Genomic DNA, 19,558 nt, shown 5'->3' on the forward strand with positions numbered 1-19,558 from the left:
ATTATCCAAAGATATGATCCAAAGATATGAACAATCAAGAATCAATTCCTCGTGTATTACTATGCAAGTAATTATAAATATAATCCATGCTTGGCAACCATACGATAATTTATCGTGATATACGATAATTTAAACTTTGATGCTTCTGCTATAATAGGTAAATACCTAACTGGCCAAAAGTATCCGGACACCCCTCCAAAGAAATGGATCAGGCCCTTGACGTCAAGTGGCGTCTGACTAAAACCGAGAAGAGTATCGGGAGTAGTGTGGAAGGTCACAGTGGTGCGATCGTATTACAATGGGTAAGCTTACGGAACTCAATGACTTTTATCGTGGCTTGATAGTGGGATGCTATAGTAGTGAGAAATCTGTTCGCCATATTGCGGACATGCTACAGAGACCGAAATCCACTGTAGGGGATGTAATTATAAAGTGGAAACGTCAAGGCAATAAAACGGCCGACAAACGAAGTGGCAGGCCGAAAATACTTACTGAAGCCAGCCAAAGAATGCTCAAACGTATAGTGAAACTAAATCGCAAGTCCTCGTTGGTAGAAATCACATAGGAGTTTCAAAGTGCATCAGGCATTAGTAGGGCCTACTAGCAGCAGGACTGTTAAAAACCTGGGATTCCATTGTCGTGCAGAAGCACACAAGCCGAACATCAGTTCCCAAAATGCCAAGCATCAATTGCAGCAGCGCAAAGCTCACCGACATTGGACGCTGGACATATGGAAACGTGTTCTGTGGAGTGACGAATCCCTGTATACAAGGTGACAGTCTGATGGACGAGGCTGGGTGTGGTGGATACCTTCTGCAATGATTGAGCGCTTCTGCAATGACTGCACTGTGCCGACTGTGAAGTTTGGTGATGGCTGCTACATGGTGTGGGGATATTTTTCATGGTTTGGACTGGGTACCTTTGTTCGTGTTGTGGGAAACATGGACTCTTGTAGTATCTGGACATTCTGGAAATGCTGCTCTTCTAACTCTATGACAATAATTCAAGGAGCGCCAATTTCTCTTCCAGCAGGATAACTGCTCCAGTCACATATCGAGACTTATACAGCCATGGTTTGACGAAATATGCATTCAGAAACTGCACTGGCCCTCTCAGAGCCCCGATCTCAATTCCGTTGGGGCCCTTTGGGACGAGTTGGAACGCAAATTACATAGCCAGGCAAGACGACCATTTTCCTTGCAAGAACTCACTTCACATCTGATGGCCGCTAGGGCGTCCACTCTTATTGCTACATATCAAAAACTAGTGAAAAGTCTCCCTAGACATATGCAGGCTGTTATAGATGCAAAAGGGGAACCAATACCCTTTTAATATTAGTCTTATTACTCTTCGACTTCGTATCATTGGGTGCCCTGATACTTTTGGCCATGTAGGGTATATGATAATTTTAGAACACACACTTTTTTGCAGTTTTTGAATGTGCAAATAAATTGTAGATGCGCATTAAGTATTTAGGAAACACACACACACACACTTTTTAACAGTCATTCCCTCTAAAATAAATCAATAACCATTTGAGAATTGACAAATCGCAATCTTGCATCCATTCTTTGAATTCAATTATGTTTAAGAGAGAGTGCAAATGTATTGTTGTTCAGAATAGTGTCAATAAGAAAAAAAAAAATATTGTAAGGTCAGTGATCCCAATTTCGAGTTTCAAACTGAAGATTACTAGATAAGTTCTTTATATATTTCTACTATTATTATTGGTATCATGCCTTTTTCTACAATTATCACGTGCATAATGAATATACGATAACTCTTTTTGTAATATACGTTATTTGTGAGGACGAAAATTGATAATTTTGTTTCCGACGTTGGAAACTCTGTTATAATACTTGATTGATTGGCTACCGCAGTACTGTTGATATTAGCGCGTTTGTATAACGCTTATGATGCAACATACTAATTTGTCCATAGATTACAATAGAAAATGAAACAATCTGACTTTTCAATTCCACTAATCTAAAGATTTAAATTAGAGATGGCGACAAAGTTCCGGTTGCTGCGGAACGGGTTCGGCGAGAAATCGGCTCTTGGAGATCTGGTTTTCAGAACCGGTTCCAGACCTGGATTCGAAAAACCCGGTTCCGGAACCGGATGTTAGGAACCGGTTTCCAGACCTGTATCCGAAAGCTCGGTTCCGGAATCGGTTCCACACCTGGATCCGAAAACCTGGTTAAGGAACTGGATCTTCTAGTACTGGGTCCGTTCAGTGCAGAAAACCGGTTCCAGCTATCCCTAATTAACCAAAATTTCTGTGTGCACATACCAAAATTTTTTACACCCAATATGTGATCAAGCTTATTAATTACTAATATTTGAAGTACCATTGCAATGCATAATCAAGTATTATTCGTCACCAGTGCACTGTATTTTGTTTCAGAATTGTACGTATTAGATTAATGATATTTTAAAATTTCTTATGAATAATGTCACTCATATGTGTGTTAAGAGATATGACAAAATGTAGAAAAGCAATCAGCAGAAGTCGAATTTTGTGTCAAAAAGGTTTTACGTGTTTTAGATATACATGTTTGTGAATAGGTACATGTTTATGTGTAAATGTATTTGTTGGATGGACAAATACTGAAGTTTAGTGTAGTGTGGAAACAAAAAATGGCTAATTTGTTTCTGTAGCTGTAATTTTGCCTTTCTATTGCAAAATATTTAGAATTTGTATCCAATTGAAATTGTCCGTAGATACATTATCATGATAATTTTAAATCGGAAATACACAAGAAAAGCAAACGTTACTTGAGTAGCAAAACCTGGAATGAGTCCGAGCTACTTATGTTCAGTATTGGTTTTGTATTACATCATTTGTTTCAGAACTCGTTTGCGAAAAATAAAATCAGTTGTAGCTTACACACTAAAAATTCCTGTTCGATTACGTTCACACGTTTTTACTTACAACACGAGATCGTACACAAATTCAGAACAGGTTCTGAGACCAAATTTTAGGAACCGATTTCAGATCTGGATCCGAAAAGCCGGTTCCGGAACCGGATCTTCTAGTACTGGAATCGTTAAAACTCGAAAACTGGTTCCACCAGGAACCGGTTCTGACCATCCCCAATTTAATTTTTTTCTATTTTCAAATATCCGTCCATCGTAAAGTACACTAAATTTAATTTGAGGCAAAATGCTATATTTAACCATTGGCTGGGTAATATTTAGCTTGTTAAGGTATTTTTGTTTACATAATAAACCAAACCAAACTCCTTCACGTGGTATACATACAACTACTTCTTCGTTAAAACATTTTGCTATTAAAATTGTTTGCTTTGTGGAGTAATATTCTTTAAACAATTACACGTACTTACGAAATCTGTCTTCTGCAACCAGTAATTGTAGCCTATTTCTAACCTAAAACCCTATAGAAAAGTTACAAAAGAAATTCTCAAGTGTAAGGCAAGAGTAACATAATTACTTGAGAACACGGATTTTCAAATATGTATATACGCACTTCCTGTACTTGTAATTACAATGTGAAAATCATCATTATATGCCATTAGTTTTCCTTTTGCATAAACTTCTATGGTTGAGAATTTTTTGAAATTTCTTCAAAATACACAATTTAGTATAACAAAAAGTTAATTATTATTGTTAAATACTGTAGTTAATTTCGTGTGTTAGAAAATATAACAGATGTTTTCTATTAATTTAGAATTTTTACTGTAGCAGAAAGCAACATGACTTCTACTCCTCCAAAATTTGAAAGCAGCATAGCAAGATTCTTCACGGGAAGAAGTGTCCTTATAACTGGAGCCTTAGGTTTCATTGGAGCTGTACTGCTGGAGAAACTTCTAAACTCATGTCCAGGAATAGATAAGATTTACGTCATTCTGAGACCAAAGAAATCAAATGATATTTATGCACGGTTGAACAAGTTATTTGATTCTCAAGTAAGTGTAAATATTATACATTTTATTGAAATTAGAAAACATTGATTTCTGAATTCGTACTCCTTTCACCTATCTATCTGTCTAATTATTTTATTATATGCTATACCAGCAAATCCTTCTACGTGTTACTGTTGGCAATCTTTTACTTTCTTCATTCTTCACACTTTCTGTAAGATTTGTTTGAACTCGAAGTAGCACGCGGAATCCAATCTCCTCGTATGGACATCATAGTAAAGCACATTTTGTTATGTTCTGAGTCAAATATCTCCAAACGCTTATATATGTGTTTAAGTATGTGCTTAAATATGTGTAAAAATATGTGTTTTAATGAACAGTACAAATATGAAATTTTGTGACTTTAACCTTTCTTGGTTCCGTAACATGGACAACTCACAACTCCGACCCCATTTTCTCCCCATCCTCTTTCTTAATTTATAGGGTGTTAAGAGACGCTGAACACTAGCTGAATTATTTTAAATGAAGAACACAATGTCCCTAAATTTAGAAAATTTGAATATATGACCATCTTACTATAACATTAGTCGACAACGATTTTTTTCTGCATGAAACTACTTCTTCCTTTTACGTTTTAACCTTCTAGAAGCAAACCAAACTTAGATTTGATCCTGAACACTTAAATTTGGGAGTATTACCAACATTACCTTCAGATTCTTAAAAAAATACACGTTTTTGTTTATTAAGAAATTGGTTGGGTTCCAGTGTGAACTATTTTCACGAAGTATATCCAATCATTCTTTCATTTTTTGGAATATATTTCAATCAAGCTTAATTGGAGTACAGTTGGAGGATATGAAGGTACGAAAAATTTTCGAAATGTATTACCACATTTTGAAATATAAGATATATACTTAATAAATACCTGGCAGTACCTTAGTTATGATAGGTCCATAATTTGCCTATCAGTATCTTAAGAATGATGCATCTTTAAAAAAAAAAAAAAAACTTGCACATGTTTTACAATCCATACATTGAGGAGCAACTCGGAAAATTCCCAACATTTCCATTTGAAATACATATTTTAGTTTAGGCATCCTCATCGGCGCCTCAGTGGTTAGGTCACGAAAAATCATGCAAAAACTACTATAGATTCTCGGTTATATATCTGCCAACTTATATCGAAAGACGGTTACAAGTTACGATGACTTTTTAACAGGAAATATCACTGTTGCGAGAGAGAAAACCAAGGAAGTAAGAAAGAGCAAAGGAAGGTATTATTTTCTTAACACAGACACTCACAGGAGAAATTAAACGTAAAACAATGAACTAGGTTAAATTTTATCTACGTTTTATTAGGTCATTGTAATTAGAAATACTACTGATCACAAATATGCGAAGTCTTTCTGTCTTTCAAAATATACTCGCAATAAGTGACATTGTTTAATATTCATTTTTACGTAGACGTCGTTCATGAAGTATAGGTCTTCACTTAATACAATTTACGAATACTGTTAAAATCATCTTAGAAGCATTTGGTTGAAATAAGTTGTTTTTATTCTAGTAAATTTTAGCACACTCTTAATTGCATCGAGTACGTGTCATGTGACCCATCGTACACAGAAGAATTTCACTTCTATATGAAAATTCGCTTTCTCATTCTATCACTCTTCATTTCTCCTCTCTCTCTCTCTCTCTTTCTGAAAATGCATATTTACTGTAAACAGTAGTACCGACTCTATAGCTTACTATATCTTTAGACTATAACTACTGATTGTCTTCCAGTGCGAGCCAGCAAATATCTAATCTAGGAGATGTAGGGGTTTTAGAGTACCTCTTGTACAGGTAGGTACAGTAAGAGACACTTCTGGATGGTACAGCCATATGGAGATTTACGGCAAGAGTGCTCCACCAGTTGAGTCCACAGTATTTGCCGGGAAGTATTGCAACCGAATTAACTTAAATGAAGGCGGGTGGCATAATCGCCAGGCAATGAAAATTCCCGCACACTTGGGTGAAATTCCCACTACCGTCTACAGCATCATTTCTCCAAAATGGGACGAATCTACTTCTTATGGCAAACATATTACTGGATATTTGTTCTATTTGTGGAGATAAGTTGAAACAAACAATTGAAGTCCAATCCTGTTGCTGTTGGAATGAACTCTCTTTAAGTCGTTTGATCTGAAATGACTTTACAGAACCTAAATAAATATTCTGTCACTTCAGGGGAGGAGGGCAAAATCTCCCCTTCTACTGTATGAAAACATATACTTTCAATCAAATGCTTAGCGAGAGTGAACCCATTGGTATAGCGCTTTTATGATTTGAAATCTTGCTCCCAAGCCATTTTTTGTCATAACTGACAACATAGGAGAACGGGAGATGCAAATATGATGAAGGAGAAATACACTCACATGTGCAAATTCAGAATTGGAGACAAAATGATCGGATAGCATCCATATTTTGTCGAAAATTTTGATTTTGTAAGTAGACATGTAAAAGCTCACCCGAACTTGAGAGCATCCCATTACCAATTGTTGAATTAAAGTGGAGAACTCACTTGAAGAGCATCAGATGATTACGGAGGGAGAGAAACATCTTAAGATATGGGTAACGAACAATGGAAAAAAATACCAACTTGCCTCGACCGGACTCGAACCCTAAACCCCATGATTACGAAACCACGCCTTTGCTCACTCATCCACGGAGCCACACAGAGTCGTGCGGTCATACGTCAGGAAAAGCGTTCGTTACGACCAGTGATTTATTTGTAGGGGGAAGCTAGGGAAATTCCCCGTCACTAGTTTTTTCTTTCCTTGGCACTAACTTAATTACTGTTGTCCCACCCTGAGAAGAATATTTTCCACCACTCTAGAAAATTTCCTAACAATTTGCATACATTTTAAGCAACACAAAACATTTATTCATCGCTGTTCTGCATAATTATACTTACACAAAGGAATTATTTTCAATTCTATGAATTCCCGTACCAAGTAAACAGAAGTACTGAGTATGAAATTCTATATCTCGCGAATAGTTTTGCAGAAAATACCTAAGCTAAATTTTCTATTGGGAACAGGGAGAAGCATACACGCGGAGCTTAGGAAGCAGATTGCGCCCATAAGATTGGTTTTGGTCAGTAAGGGACATAAATTTACATTCAAATGGCAAAATCACACGTTTAATTATGCTATAATTTTACTTTTAAGAACTTCAAATGCGTAGAACGAAGGCATTCTTTTTTGCTTGGAAGAATAAAATTATGGCTGAAGGTACTACACATTCCTTGCTACCGTATCGCGATTTAATTAAATGTTTTAAAAGTTTTTAAAGCTGAATCCCTAACCAAATTGATAACTGCATGATCTATCTCTTTGCAGTTCACTTAAAACACTATAGAAATATCGTAAAACTTAATAAAAGGAAAAAAGTTTTTTCACAGCGTGAAGCTTACGATTATTACCATATACTTATAGCGTAGGTGATTCGTGTATCTTCTTTCGTAGCTCATTGGATCCGTATAGAATTCCTATTCACGCGACCCGTGTTCGAATCTTCGCGTCGCTGTTTTTTATTTTTATTTTATTATTGATCAGATAGGACTCCAGTAGAAAGAAACATATGGTTACAGTTCAAGGTGTGATTCGATATTCTGCAAGTATTTATTTATTTTTTTCTTGTCAAGCGAAAAATTGAAGTAGAATTTTACATGCGTAAAACTTTTAAATTTGACTGTTAATAAGAACTATGAATAAGATTACAGCTCAAAATAAATTGAATTCTCTTCAATTGTAGTCCATAATTAGCTATGGTCAAGGAAATGGATTTAAGCTGTTTTGTGTGTGATGAGCAATCTCAACCAAACTTAGCACGCTGATAGAGTATGTCGTGCTGAGTGAGAACATAGGTCGAAATCAAAAATCCGATGTACCATCGAGGAATAATCACCGAAAAACGCTTCCATAGACTTAACATGGGGAAAAAGTTTTCACGTGATTTTTTTGTCAACAATTAAAAATGGCATTTATTATTGCATAATGGCGAGGAATGATTACGTAGTTTAAGCTCGCTCAGCTCATTTCATTGCAATCGGGTACATCCATTGCATTCCTAGTTGAGCTGAGCGAAGCGAAGCTCTTATACTCGGGTTAGCCGTTTGGTTGTCCGCGAACTCCTCCTAGACCGTTTGGCCGATCTCAACCAAACTTAGCACGCTGATAGAGTATGTCGTGCTGAGTGACAACATAGGTCGAAATCAAAAATCCGATGTACCATCGAGGAATAATCACCGAAAAACGCTTCCTCCTAGACCGTTTGGCCGATCTCAACCAAACTTAGCACGCTGATAGAGTATGTCGTGCTGAGTGAGAACATAGGTCGAAATCAAAAATTCGATGTACCATCGAGGAATAATCACCGAAAAACGCTTCCATAGACTTAACATGGGGAAAAAGTTTTCACGCGATTTTTTTGTCAACAATTAAAAATGGCATTTATTATTGCATAATGGCAAGGAATGACTACGTAGTTTAAGCTCGCTCAGCTCATTTCATTGCAATCGGGTACATCCATTGCATTCCTAGTATATAAAATTCTCATCCTTTAGTCCTTAACAAAACAGAGATTATTGTTCAAACTGTCACTATGGGATTACATTTCATTATATAAAAAAATTAAACTATCTATCTATCTATCTATCTATCTATCTATCTATCTATCTATCTATCTATCTATCTATCTATCTATCTATCTATCTATCTATCTATCTATCTATCTATCTATCTATACCTATATCTATCTATCTATCTATCTATCTATATATATATATATATATATATATATATATATACTTAAAAATATCGAAAATATTATGACAAATATTATGAACAATTTTATAATAGAACTAAGCAATGTTTTATATTACACTAAACTGAATGAAATACAGGGTATTTGAAGTTAGCGATAATATTGCCAGTAGATTCTGAAATACAAGTTTCTTGAACAGATAGGGACACTTCACCTTGAAATATACACCTTGAATTTGATTCTCGATAGAATCTGAAATATGTTAAGAACTTTAAATCTTGAATAACGCAACACAAGTTTGAATCCCATAGCTGGAATTGTGTCTTTATAAATTCACTCTTTTTATATAAATCAACAAATCCAAAACCGGATATTTATTCAAAAAGTATTTTCTCCTTTACGTATATTTCAGGGAGAACATTTAACTTCAACCTTTTATTAGCAAATGTAGCAACTGATCAAATTGAATAATGTTAAAAATAGCCTACTTCGCTTGCTAGAACTTCATACATCAAATCTTTTTTTTTTTTGGTGTTTCTTGTTTTTTTTGTTTCTTAGGCTTCTGAATACTTCGGAAGATTTTAACAGAATCCTTGTAATTAATTATACATTTATGTTTGCTCTGTTTAATATGAAATAAAATATTTCTTATGAAGAAAATGGTCTGCAGAGCTCTTTGTAGAATGTCTGTTATTAGTTGTAGTAGTTGGTTTTACTTTAGCGTCCCATTCAGCAGCGAGGCTATATGAGACATGGACTTACAGCTTAACGTGGGATCCGAAACCATAGGCTTTTACTGAGAATCGAGCTCCGTTTTTAGGGAAAAAAAATCTAACCACAGTCAGTACCTTCACGTTGGGGTTAGAACATACCCTATTATTATACTGGTATTTGGAAGCAGTGATAATTGGTTACGGATTTCTTGACCTGGAAGCAATCACACTCGTGTGACGGCAAGACAGGAACAGACCTGGGGACGACGACACGTCGTGATACGCACGATGAAATTATATGATACTGTTAAATATTAAAGTTAATGCATCATTTTTATATCAATAGATAACTTAAATAAAAAAGACAGTAACAATGCTATTAACATATCTACATAGTATATAAATTAAAAATACGTTGTCTATTATAGCGAAAAATGGCTGAACCGTTTGAAATGAATTTTATTGACATAGTTAATGGGTTGGGCCGAAAAATTTTTTTTCAGATATTCAGGATTGAGTAGTTATCAAAAGTTGTGCAATGGTACGAAATGAAGCCATGTCAAATATGTTGATTTTAAAACAATATTTAACCGGGCCCCCGTGGCCCTAAAGTTCCTAATTTTTTGTTCAAATAAAATGGTTTTAGGTAATAACATTTTACCAGACACTACTATTAATACATAAAACATGAAATACATGGTTTTAATATATGCAAATAACTATTAAGAGCTTAACTATCTTTCATAACTACCATATTAACACACGAAAAACCTTTGTGTTGAGCCCACCTCAGAACTCTCAAACTTTAAGAGAATATCATTTTTTTGCATCTGGATGCAAAATACATAACACTGGCTTTCCGAAGGCGGCGCTTACATTGCTGAATTCAAATAAAGTAGAAACAATATGGCTGCGAGCCTCTCTTCCTGTATTGTCTTGACTTCGAATTAAGCATATGATTTTGAATTACAACTTAAAATGCGAAACGATCATTAACCCCATTAAGAAATGAGATATACCCCATTAAGAGCCAAATTAAAGAAATTTAAGAACGGTGCTCAGAAGTTATGTGATATTTTCTCTTGCAAATGCTGCGATAGATTAACCTGTAAGTGTGGTAAATCAAATTATATACCGCTTTTGGAGTGGGAGCTCCTATTAGATCAGAGAAATTAGAGACAAATGACGAGTTGCAATGTAGTTTGAAGCAGAAACCCATAGGCTCAAAAGAAAGCATGACACACAGATCGATTATGATGCTGCGGTACCAATTACAAGAGGGTTACAATCGTTAGCCTCAATCCCGTAAGCGCTTCCACCCCGAATTCAGACGATGAAGAGTTCGCATGGAGCTATCGTTTAGAGAATAAAATCTAAAGTAAACCTAAATAAACAATAGTGAGCCCTAAGCAAATGAGTACCGCAAAAGATTTAACAGGTATATCGAATAGGTGCTAAAATTGTATCCACTGTTTTAGAAGATATGAATTTACTGAACAAAACTAAGACAAGGTAGTAGATAAAAACAAAATCCGTACGAAACTAGCAAAAAAGAAAAAAGAAACCGTCTACAGTGTAAAGCTACTAATTTTAAGGGTCTCTATTTTGATGGCCAAAAATACCAAACTATAGTTCTAATTGACAATTGCAATAGGCAAAGCATTGAAGAATATGCGGATTATATCGATTTGACTGATTGGTCAGAAGTATTAGTAACGAAACCTCCAATTTCGGCTAACGTATCAATAGAACTAACCGAAATGATTGTGGAAAAGAGGAGGTTTCAGTTTGTCACGTTCCCCTTCCACACGCAGGTTTTGGAGAAGTGTCTAAAGGTAGTAACAGAATATTCTTCAGAAGTATGCGGTAGTGTTGCACGAGACGATTATATTCGCGCAAAACTGGAAGCACGTAAGTATCTACCAAGCTTCGGACATAAATCTCAATATTTTGTTCCAAGATTCCGCTAAGGAGCTTTAAGTAAGAGGAGGGCGGGTGGAAGGAACTCGCTGTAGCCATCTCCACGTGGTGAGTTCTGCGCTGGTTTGGTGTTTGTTGGTCAATTTTTCAACCTTACCTTATGTATTTGTGTTCGTACTATTATATCTACTAAACACCAATCAGGCGAAGAGCTGCACATCAGATCAGAACATTTAAAATCCTGGGGTCAAGTTACAGTATTAGGAATCTTAACCAATTTTCTATAAATACTTAAAATAATGGTATATATATTTAAAAAGAACAACAAAATAACACTTTTCGGACCCGCAGGGCCTAGTGAAATATTTTTATCTGCCTCTGTTTTGGGGAAGAAACATAGCATTATACAACTTTTGCACGGTACTCAAACTTAATTTTCTAAAAAAAAAATATTTCAAAAATATTTTCACTATTCGCAACTATTTTTTTTTTCAAAATCAACGTTCTTTGGGGCCCCCGGGGCCCGGTTACATATCTTTTAATCCGGCTCTGTTTTAGTGAGGAAACATAATATAACATTATACAACTTTTGCACGGTACTGAAACTTAACTTTCTAAAAATATATTTTAATAATATTTTCATTTCTGGCTACTTTTTTTTCAAAATTACCGTTCTTTCGGGTCCCCGGGGCCCCGATAAATATTTTTTATTCGGCTCTATTTTAGTGAAGAAACATAATATTATACAACTTTTGCATGGTACTCAAACTTAACTTTCTAAAAAAAATATTTCAATATTTTCACTACTCGCAACTATTTTTTTCAAAATTAACGTTCTTTGGGGCCCCCAGGGCCCGGTTAAATATCTTTTAATCCGGCTCTGTTTTGGTGAGGAAACATAATATAACATTATACAACTTTTGCACGGTACTGAAACTTAACTTTCTAAAAATATATTTTAATAATATTTTCATTGCTGGCTACATTTTTTTTTAAATTAGCGTTCTTTCGGGCCCCTAGGACCCGGTTAAATATTTTTTTATCCGGCTCTATTTTGGTGAAGAAACATAACGTAATATTATACAACTTTTGCATGGTACTCAAACTTAACTTTCTAAAAAAATATATTTTAGTAATGTTTTCATTGCTGGGTACTTTTTTTTCAAAATTAACGTTCTTTGGGGCCCCCGGGGCCCGGTTAAATATCTTTTAATCCGGCTCTGTTTTGGTGAGGAAACATAATATAACATTATACAACTTTTGCACGGTACTCAATCTTAATTTTCTAAAAAGAAAATTTTTTTCGGCCTTTTTCGGCCCACCCTAATAATTAACCTATAGCTTAGACTAGGTTGTTGAGATCTTGCTCGGGATAGTACTCCCGGTAGTAGTAACTAAATACACGATTCTGATTGGTTTGCGTTATCCGTATCTTGCTATGTAGCCTATACCTATGTATATAACAGAAATCATACGCTTGTTGCTATCGGTCCTCGTGGTCGTGTGCGCTAGCGTTGTAGGCTGGTAACAAGAATTGCTTTTGGCGTGAGTTCAAACCCGGCCGAAGGAAATTTATCTATTTTTTTAAATCGTTCATAACACTTTTTTCAATAAAATATGATGAAAAAGTACCCAAAAAGGAGATTTGCTTACTTTTGGGGAGATAAGTAGTAGTGGTAGTAGTAGTACAGCAGAAGGGGATATATATATATATATATAACTTTCCATGAAATCATGAAAATAAAAAAAAATGACTTCCAACTCTATTCAGAAAGTAGGTATATTGGCACGTGTCGAACCGAGTTGTTTGCTACGCGACGTTATGCCTTCAGGCAAACTTCTGGCTATCGACTAGGTAAGTCTTAAGGGCCACTATGAAGAAAGAAAGAAAGAAAAAGGTAGGCTTAAAAGGGACCAAGTTCCTCTGAACTTCGAAACTTGGTTATTTAAATATTATAATAAAATATGTTTAAAAATAACTTCCACCATATTGAGTCAATTTGATTCAATATGGCGTATATTTTCTTTGGGGCTTCTCGATCATCCCTATTAAACGAAGTCAATTGGGGTCAAGAGAAAAATGAAATTAATTTGTTATTGGGAAACAGTAATGAAACTAGATAAGAATTTCATTACCTGGATCCGGTATGACCTAACAAACCTGGAGACGATGGAAATGAAAGTGTCTACGACACAGTTAAAGAAGCCCTAACCGTTCCTGTTGATCTAGTGGGTAGCGTGTGCGCCTGTGGTTCGTGTAGTCTGGGATTCGATTTTCGTTAGGAGATCATTAAAACTTTACTTCAAGAAACATTAGTTTCGTTGATGATCCGTCTTCTTTAGCCTAAAGGACTTTATCGTGGAACGTGAAACTAATTTTTCATTAATGTTCATTTAAGTTTTAAATGAAATTATAACAACACGATTCTGCTTTCTCTTCGTACTAAATTTATATTTGCCTTTCTTGTTTGATGAGTGCGTCTGTATGTGTCAAAACATTGCACTGAAAGATAACTGCAAGGTCTGTAAGAGTATAAGCGCTTGAGAGTAACAGAAAAGATAAGTTATTTGATTTTAAGGGATTGTCAAAATTCAATCAAGCGAGCCAGTAAAATTTGTCTTGTAGAATGTACGGAGTGGGGAACGGGGGTTATTGCTACACGATCCTAATTAAATGGTCAAAGCAAGGAAGTAATTTAACTGTTTACAATGAATTTTGAACATACGTAGTTAACACGTGGATTGACTGGGATAGCTTTTATCATTCGCTGTTTTTCTGGGAGATGAAAGGGGTTTAAATATTTCCCAAATAACATTTTCGTACACTTATTCTTCTCGTGTGGAGAATGGAAATTGTAATTAGTTGGTTGATAATTTTTAAACTGATGTGAACAGTGAAAACCGGCTTTGAATATCCAGACGAATGCAACTATGTGTCTAATCATTTTTACATATTTATTTTTAAACTCTGGGTTTACATTTATACTCAGTCAATAATTTTAAATTAATTGTTGATTCTATTTCATGAGTTTTAGAATATATTTAACTATTACAGATGCGCACGAGACAAGATTTGAAGCTGTCTCGTCTCGAAAATGTGCTGTAAAAGTGATATCTCGACTCGAAAAACGTATATTTTTTTATTGGAAGAGCTGTGTCTCGACTCTAATTTTCTCAGGAAAATTCTGTCTCGACTCGACTCGTGCGCATCCCTATTAACTACTTAGCCAAGCTTATATTAGGGACCCATAGGCCCAATTTTTAGAAGCTAAAAATCTGAAATTTAATTATAAGTCACGATGCTTCAGCGAGAAATCAACTTTTATATCCAGCATTGTGATTCTCATTGTGGCTTTTTTAATTGCAACGCATCACGGATCACACCAATCACTTTCTCATAATACTATGAGCTCTAAGACTGATGGGTTGAATGGTTAGAATTTTAACTTAATTTGCAGCACCGAGACTATATGAGACATGGGCCTACAGCCTAACGTGTTGTCCCAAACCAGATAAACTCACACTGGAAATCGAACCCAGGTCTTCCGCACCGAACACTAAGACAGAGCGTACTTCCATTTTTTCATTTATCGTTGCATAATTATAAAATGTTACATTTCCTCTGGATCTGACACGAACTTTTCCAGGTATAATACAAGGTTCCAGGACGCATACGGCCTTTAATGATAATAACGCTAGTTTATTAACCATATTTTGGTTAAATACAGGACATGGTTTATTTTTCCAACATGCTTAAAGATCTAATAGACTGACGCGGATAGCTCATATTTTTTTCTTTCCTCTCTTTGTTTTCACAAACAGACCAATATTTCATTGACATAATGTGTCAGAACTTAGTAGAAGAAGCAAAATGCTTCACTTCACAGGTAAACCAAAGACAAGACACGCATTTCAAACGACCTTCAGGCGATATTGCTTTGCCTTTCTTTGCCTCTAGCGTTTAGTGATGATTCATTGAATAAGTAGTTGCTTACTACTGAAGGAAATTTCAATGGGTGAACAGCAGGGTGGATTGATTTAAATCAGTCTGATTTAATCCACGAATTTAATCAAGATTTAAATCACTTGATTTTTTAAATAAAAGTCGTTGGTTTAAATCAAAATCCGAAATAAATTAAAGTGAAAATAAGTAAAATCCCGTTTCTGTTCTGTTATTTCGATTATGGAAGATAATAAGAAAATACAATGAGACTCAAATTATGTAAGCACAATATGAAAACGAGTATCATGCAGAGGATGATTAGAGAAAATCCCGTTTTGAACGGGTAACGGGTAAATCCTGCTTTCTTCTCTTTGTAACATAGGGTTTTTAATCGTTAAAACTATTCCAACGGAGAAATCATCATGAAAATTTAAGACGAAAGTTCTTTTGTGCCCACGCCTATTTGTTTGTTTTCAGGTAATAGGGTCGTATTTAGGAGGCTCGATCCCCTCTGTAAAAAAAAAAATAAAAAATAATAGAGTTTAAAACTTCAGGCGAAATTTATGTACTAAATACATAGAAGTTATTCGGGATCGTAATACGGCAAATTTTGGATGCGTTAAAAAAATAATAATTCTTTTGATAAAGTGAATACTTTCAAATATCTAAGATCAATATTAACAGACGTAAACGATATTCACGAAGAAATTAAATGTCGACTAAAAGCAGGGAATTCGTGTTATTATTTAGTTCAAAATCTCTTGTCGTCGCAAATTCTGTCGAGCAATTTGAAGCTTAAAATATATAAAACGATAATCATGCCTGTTGCTCTGTATGGTTGCGAAACATGGTCGCTTGCTATGAGGGAAGAACAGAGACTGAAAGTATTGGAGAACAAGATCCTCAGACGAATATTCGGACCTAAAAGGAACGGGCATGGGGAATGGTGGAAACTTCATAACGAGGAACTACATAATTTGTACGGTTTACCAAACATTGTTAGGGTCATCAAGTCTAGGAGACTCAGGTGGGCAGGTCATGTAGCCAGGATGGAAAAAAGTAGGAACGCTTTCAAAGTCTTAACTGGAAGACCAATCGGAAAACGACCATTAGGAAGACCTAGGCGCAGATGGGAGGACAACTTTTAGATTGATTTCGCAGATATAGGAATACAAATTAGAAACTGGATCCAGTTGCCTAAGGATAGAAGTCAGGGAAAGCTTTTGTGAACGTGGAATTGATCCTATGGATTCCATACGCCATAGAGTTAGTTAATTTTAGGCGAAATTTATGGACTTTATATTATTTCGTGCGGCTAGCTAGTTTCGATTTTTTTTAAATATGGCCCTGCCAAACATCAGTAACTTTCGCAAAAAGAAAAGTGTCATATTGATAAACGTTGCTGTAAGATTTTTCCTTAATGCTTGAGACACATTGTTTGGGATTGAAATAGGTAAACGATTGGGGATTAATTCAAAATTAAATCCCAATACTTCCACCTAAATGACATAATTAACATTTAATACTAATTTCTAATGTCCTTTCTGCAGTTCGCGACTTGTATTATATGAGGAGAAAGTTTTGATATAAATAAAAAAATCGATTTAAATTTTAAAAAATCAACAAAAATGATATTTTTTTTAAAAAAATCATGATTTCTTTTACCCTGGTCAACAGTCTCACACCCAAAAACAAATAAAAAGATCCACACTCGTCATATTATTTTCTCAAAAATAGAAAAAGAGTTTAGTTAGAGTTATATTTATATTTGCGGGTAATAACTTGCTTCTTTACAAAAATAAAATTAATAATACCCACAATGAACATGCATCAATAAGTAAATCAACCCATAATATTACTCTGATCCTTATTACACGCCTTCACATTCATACATCCTGTGGAGTATTTCGTTTGTGATTCTAGTGTCAGCAAAAGTGCCTAGAACTAAAATAGTGTCTGTGTTGAGAGACAAAGCTGTTGAACTAGGATGTTCACATAAGACAGTAAGGCAACGGTTTACTGCGGCTGGACTCCATCACGCACAACCAGCTATGAGAACTATTTTGACAGATTACCACAAGGAAAGGCGTTCAGAATGGGCTAAGAAGAACGTGAGTGTTCCACAAGCCTATTGGGATCTCGTCATCTGGTCTGATGAGAAGGTGTTCCTCTCTGATCTGCAAGGGAGAATGTTATTATACAGGCCACGCGGGACACGATACTTCAACAACATGTCATTCGCACCGAACATTCAAGACGAGTTTCAGCTCATTTTTGGGGCTCTATGACAGCTGAAGGTCCGCGCGATATTATTCCTGTTCCTGGACGAATGACTAGTGCGACTTATATCCAAGTACTGGAGGATACACTGCTTCCGTCTCTACACGAAAAATTTCCAGAACAAGAGGAATTCGTGTTTATGGAAGACAACAGCGGTGTTCATATCTCGACGCAAACTCAAGCATGGTTGGAAGATCATCCAGAGCTAATATGTATAGAATGGCTTCCTCGATCGCCAGACCTTAACCCCATAGAACATCTTTGGGCGTTAATGGTTCAAGAATGGAAAGAACGTCGACAAGACCGTAACAAAGGAATTCTTGAGGCACATGTAATAGAACTCTGGAATAATTTCCAACAACATCCAACTATATTCTCGAATCTTGTAGCTAGTATACCTAATCGTTTGGGTGACGTTATAGAAGCAGAAGGTGACTAGACAAAATACTAGAATTCTTTAATTTCCAAATATTTGCCTTTTATTTATCTTTTCTTCTTTTGTTCAATGGTAAAGAACTTATACATTTCATTTTTGTTCTCAATTAACCTAAAAGACATTTGAAGCTGCATTAAATGTCTTAGGTTTTCTTCATCAAATTCAACTTTGATTTTATTTTCATCTCAATTAAGTTCAAGAGACCTTTGGAGCTAAAGTTAAATATTTTATTTCGTTTTTAGAAAAATTAGTTTTAATTTTATTTTTTCCCTAATTAATGCCCAAAAGACATTTGGGGCTAGAATTATATATTTTATTTCTTCTTTACAAAATAACGTTTTTTTCACCACTACTTGTGCTGTGTGTTAAAGAAGCGAGCGGATTTCGTTTCAACTTTTACATTTGCATTATCTTTCTCTTCATCAGTTTCAGTCCCTACCAACAATAGTAGTTCTTACACTTTCAAAAAAAAAAAAAAAAATAAATAAATAAATAAATAAAAAAAAATAAAAGTTGCTTCATGAAATCAGGTTTAACAAAAGCACAGAAGTTATCGTAAAATGTAATCTTGAAATTGGCTTAATTTCCCCAACTCTCATGCATAACAGCATAAACAATAGACCTAACTACAGCATGAAAGAAAACATACCTACTATTTCATGAAAAATTGGAACTTTGGAGAAAAAATGTTGTTAACAGTTTCACGAAATGAAATTAATTCACCTTTTTTCCCCTCCAACTTCAACTCAAAACAATAACTTTATGCCTCTAATTTCAAACAAAACACATTATGTTTCACAAAACTAATTTACACGAAATATTTCGTGTTACATGACAAGAGGAATGAAATTTACTCCTTTATTATTGGCCAATTATAATTCCAAACAGCGGAGTTAATTGGGAACCTACAAAACAATATTTGGAATTTTGTAAAGGAACATGATTGGGAGGGGGCGATTGGTCATTCTTGACTGATTTTACCCCTAAAAGTGTGGCTTGTTCATAAACTCCAAATTACACTCGCACCATATTCTTTAAAAAATAATCATTTTTTACAGAAGTTATACTGGATCTTTTTTAAACGTCAGGGTAAAGTAATTCAACCTCTAATTCTTGATAGCCGGCGTACTTCCGTTTCCTCCCACATTATCATTCCATCAAGTCTACCATCATAATTCACATCCCTCAATCATCGTCCCCCTTAGTCTACAGGGCATAATCTTTGGACGTAAAACTGAAAAAGTTAATTTCGTTTTTCTCTTGACCCCAATTGACTTCGTTTAATAGGGATGATCGAGAAGCCCCAAAGAAAATATACGCCATATTGAATCAAATTGACTCAATATGGTGGAAGTTATTTTTAAACATATTTTATTATAATATTTAAATAACCAAGTTTCGAAGTTCAGAGGAACTTGGTCCCTTTTACGCGCTTATCCATTGCCAATTTCACCCGCAACAAATTCGAATGATGCGGATGGCCTAAAGTAAAAATAGCCTATGTTTTGTCTAATCAAATGATTTTCAGATGTTTTGCCTATAACACAAAATTGTTATATATGTGTATGTGCAA

General features: G+C 35.2%; 1 protein-coding gene across 1 annotated transcript in view; it reads left to right on the forward strand.

The window, feature by feature from the left end:
* Window positions 1-3,716: 3,716 nt before the first annotated feature.
* LOC145660797 (putative fatty acyl-CoA reductase CG5065) overlaps window positions 3,717-19,558 on the forward strand; it is a 98,088-nt gene continuing 82,246 nt past the window's right edge. The window contains exon 1 of the mRNA XM_081726207.1: window positions 3,717-3,929. Coding sequence (XP_081582333.1) covers window positions 3,717-3,929 — 213 coding nt within the window. The remainder of the gene's footprint in view (window positions 3,930-19,558) is intronic.

Source organism: Thermobia domestica, chromosome 9 (assembly GCF_964235325.1).
Source record: "Thermobia domestica chromosome 9, izTheDome1.hap1.1, whole genome shotgun sequence".
Taxonomy (NCBI): domain Eukaryota; kingdom Metazoa; phylum Arthropoda; class Insecta; order Zygentoma; family Lepismatidae; genus Thermobia; species Thermobia domestica.